At 43.1% G+C, this 3,481-nt stretch overlaps 1 protein-coding gene across 1 annotated transcript; it reads right to left on the reverse strand.

Annotated features, from left to right (window-relative positions):
• Nucleotides 1-418: 418 nt before the first annotated feature.
• Nucleotides 419-2,299, reverse strand: aqp8b (aquaporin 8b). The gene is made up of 5 exons (XM_062530936.1): nucleotides 2,034-2,299; nucleotides 1,484-1,610; nucleotides 1,148-1,362; nucleotides 613-747; nucleotides 419-461 (listed from the first exon to the last, which is right to left on the reverse strand). The coding sequence occupies exons 1-5, from the start codon at nucleotides 2,297-2,299 to the stop codon at nucleotides 419-421; spliced, it is 786 nt and encodes a 261-aa protein (XP_062386920.1).
• Between the last annotated feature and the right edge of the window lie 1,182 nt (nucleotides 2,300-3,481).

Below are 3,481 nucleotides of genomic sequence, written 5' to 3' on the forward strand. Positions count from 1 at the left end.
AATACAATGAAATGGAATGAATCAGTTGAACAGTTATATTTTTTATAATAAGTTTTGTTTGCAAAAAACTCCCTGCTCCCTATTTGACCATTTCCTGTTTAAAAATGTACTACAGTACCACACTGTTAGTGGTGATGAGCTCTCTGTGAAAGATCACGTGAGGTCTGGAGCTGGGAACCGCTCCGTTTGGGAGAAAGCATCATCAATAGCAGCTGCAAAATGCCATTTTAGAAGTGGAGAGGCACAATATGAGAAAACAGGGACACTCATCATTCACTGTAACTTTGAATTATTCTGTACATTATGAGAATGCCCTTTGTGCAGGAGGTCTGATTAGCAGAATAACTCAAATACAGAAAAGCAGAAAAAAACATTATTTTCCGGGGCTGGAGACTGGACTAGTCCCAGTTTAAAAGTTTTACTTGAGGATGACGCGCAGTTTCTGGTCCCCAAGCAGAAGCCTATAAAACAGCAAACAAGGGCAAGTTATAATTCACTTGACTTTACTGCAAAGGCAACTTTATTGCTGTTGCGTGTAGCACACCATTATGCTAAACAAAACACCCATGGCTACTGTTGACTGAAATGTTCTTGGTTAGGTAAAGACCTTACCTTACTATCACCACGGCCACCAGGCCCCCTGAGAGGGGACCCACCCAGTACACCCAGTGGTACGTCCAGTAGCCTCTCAGCACGGCTGGGCCCAGAGCCCTGGCGGGGTTCAAGCAGGTGCCGGACACATCAGCCCTGATGGGATGAACACACAGACAAAAGACAAAATGTGAAATGGGCCACCTCCATTTCTTGAATTAGCAACTTTTAAGACAAATGATCTGCTTTTCTCTGGCTGACACAAGGTGTTTAACGTGAGACCTTAGAAGAAGATTAAAAATGCAAGCAAAAGGTTTGATCAAGGCTGTAGGTCAAGCATGCTTCTGAAGTAAAAGAATTCAAAGCATGTACAGGAACGGACTGTTCACCACACATTCTCTTATCATGCCATGATATCCAATCAGTGTCCAAGCACTGCACAGTGTATAGATGTGGTTCCTGCCAGATTGTGCTATCCATGTGTGTGTGTACCATATGCACTGTGGCCAGATAGTGGGATTCCTCACTTGCTGTGCCTGGCTGTCAGACCACTCACCCCGCCAAGATGTTGACGATGACAGTGCAGCCAATCAGGAAGGGCGCCATGGGGCTCTTGCTCTTAGAGTTGACCGCACTCATCAGCACCACCGTAGTGACCAGACACGTCATGGCCACCTCTCCGAAGATGGCGGCCATCAACTGCGTGTCTGATTGGACCACAGCAAACGCTGCACCCTCAGCAGTGGCATAGTGTTCCGCCGACGTCATCACCTAATCAGAAAAAACACATGTTGAAATGAAAATTAGAGTGAAAAAGATTGGATTTTATGTGGAATTGTTTATGATTTTGTCGAAGAATGCAGATGTTTCTATGAGGTTGATAGCTAGTCACCTTTGACATGGCTGCCCCCAGCACTCCCCCGATCAGCTGGCACACAATGTATGGCACCACCATTTTCATCGGGATGCCACCACAGAGGTACACCGCCAGAGTGAATGGTGGGTTAAAATGGGCACCACTGAGGAAGGAACAGATGAAAATACTTAACTTTATTATGGTCTATCTGAATTGTCATTCTACTGCTAATACTGACATCTTATTATCCTCGTACATACCTTTCTTGTATCATAAAACATTAATTCACACATTGACATGGACAAAAATCCATACAAAATATCTTTGAAGGGAAGTCTGTAAATCGCATTCAGTAGGAAATGTAGTAAAAAAAAAGAAAAAAGACTCTTTTTACACCTTTCCATTATCTCCTCAAGATATACTGCAGGTTGCACACACACACACACACACACACACACACACACACACGCACAATCACATACGCAAGGTGTGCTGTCCTAATTAGCTTGCCCTGCCATTGTAAACAGGACCACAATCATAAATGATGGCAATTAATGTGGCATTACTGTTGCCAAACGGTCCTTACCTGACCTCTGCCAGGCAGGCCACCAGGACGGCCACTGCCAGGCCGTGTGCCAGGGCTGGCTGCAGCCTCCCCGCCGCCTCCACATTCTCGATGACCGAGACGCAGCCGACGAACACAAAGAAAGCCGTGCCCACCAGCTCGGCCACACATGGCTGGATCAGCCGCTCGTAGGTGCCCGGGGGGCGGCCGCCGCCATCTCGCCTCTTCTTGGCACCTGCGTCCGAGTTGCTCTCCATGTCGCGGAGCTGGAGCTTCTCGTCTGTCATGCTGGCCTCAGACCTGTGATGATCCTCTGTGGGGGTAAATGATCTGGAGAGCTCTATAAAAAGAGCACATACAGTCAGTCACAGAGGTGCGTCCTATACCGTCTTTCGTCAGGTTTGGTAATCAGCTGAACTTTGACAGGTTAGAGGAGACATGCAGACAAATTGCTTCAGTGGCCTTTAGACAAGGACATAGGTTTGGTTTTAAAGTTGATGGGGGACACTATAGGCATGGCCGAGAGGGCTATTGGCCAAGGGGATGTTAAGCCTGAGATTAGAATGTTTAACTGGGAAAACAGATGCTATCATTTTTGCCACAAAACATCAACCAACATTTCAAACAATGCAATGGCCTTGGTTACATTTAATCTTGATGCCACTGAATATGTGATACATTCTGTCAATATTGTAAAGTTCTTGTTCGAGCGTCAATTTGACCAAGTTGGAGAAATGGTCCCATGAACGGGTATTAGATTATAGTGAGGTGTTAGATTATTGTGATGATACCAGTGGATATGTTAAATACCAGTGTCAATTCAAAGAGCAAAAAGACACTCAAAACATTGTATTACTGTAACTTCCAGTTGTTTTCATGTAACTGTTGAAATTATATTTATCTGGCAATAGCAAAACAACACAGTAAGTGTCCATTCCTATCAGCAGATGGTGTGGATTATGTACCTTTATTAATATTTTGAATCAGAAATGCAATTTTATTTATTTCTTAAGAAGTCTTGCAACTAATTGTGCTATACATTATCTATTGCATGATCGATCATATTTTTCCTTTACTCAAAATTGTTTACATTCAAATAGAGACAGAAAAAGTCAACAAATTGTGTAATTGTGTACAAATCCAAATATATGACATAATTCAAACAGGTTTGAGGTCTTAATGCTTTATTTAGTCAATATTATATAGGTGATTATAAATACGCATACCGGTAGCCTACTGCAAGCTTCTTAAAATGTGTTCACTCCCAATTTGGATACTAAAAAGCCTGAAAATGGGAAATAATGAACACCAAAATGTATAAATCCAAATCCTGAACATGCTTTCCTTACAGAGAAAGAGAAAGAGAGAGAGAGAGAGAGAGAGAGAGAGAGAGAGAGAGAGAGAGAGTTAGAATTATACTATCTGAATCTGTTGAAATGCAGTGCTTCAAGTGGGTATATGGGAAAATC

This window comes from Sardina pilchardus, chromosome 3 (assembly GCF_963854185.1).
Source record: "Sardina pilchardus chromosome 3, fSarPil1.1, whole genome shotgun sequence".
NCBI classification, from domain to species: Eukaryota; Metazoa; Chordata; class Actinopteri; order Clupeiformes; family Clupeidae; genus Sardina; species Sardina pilchardus.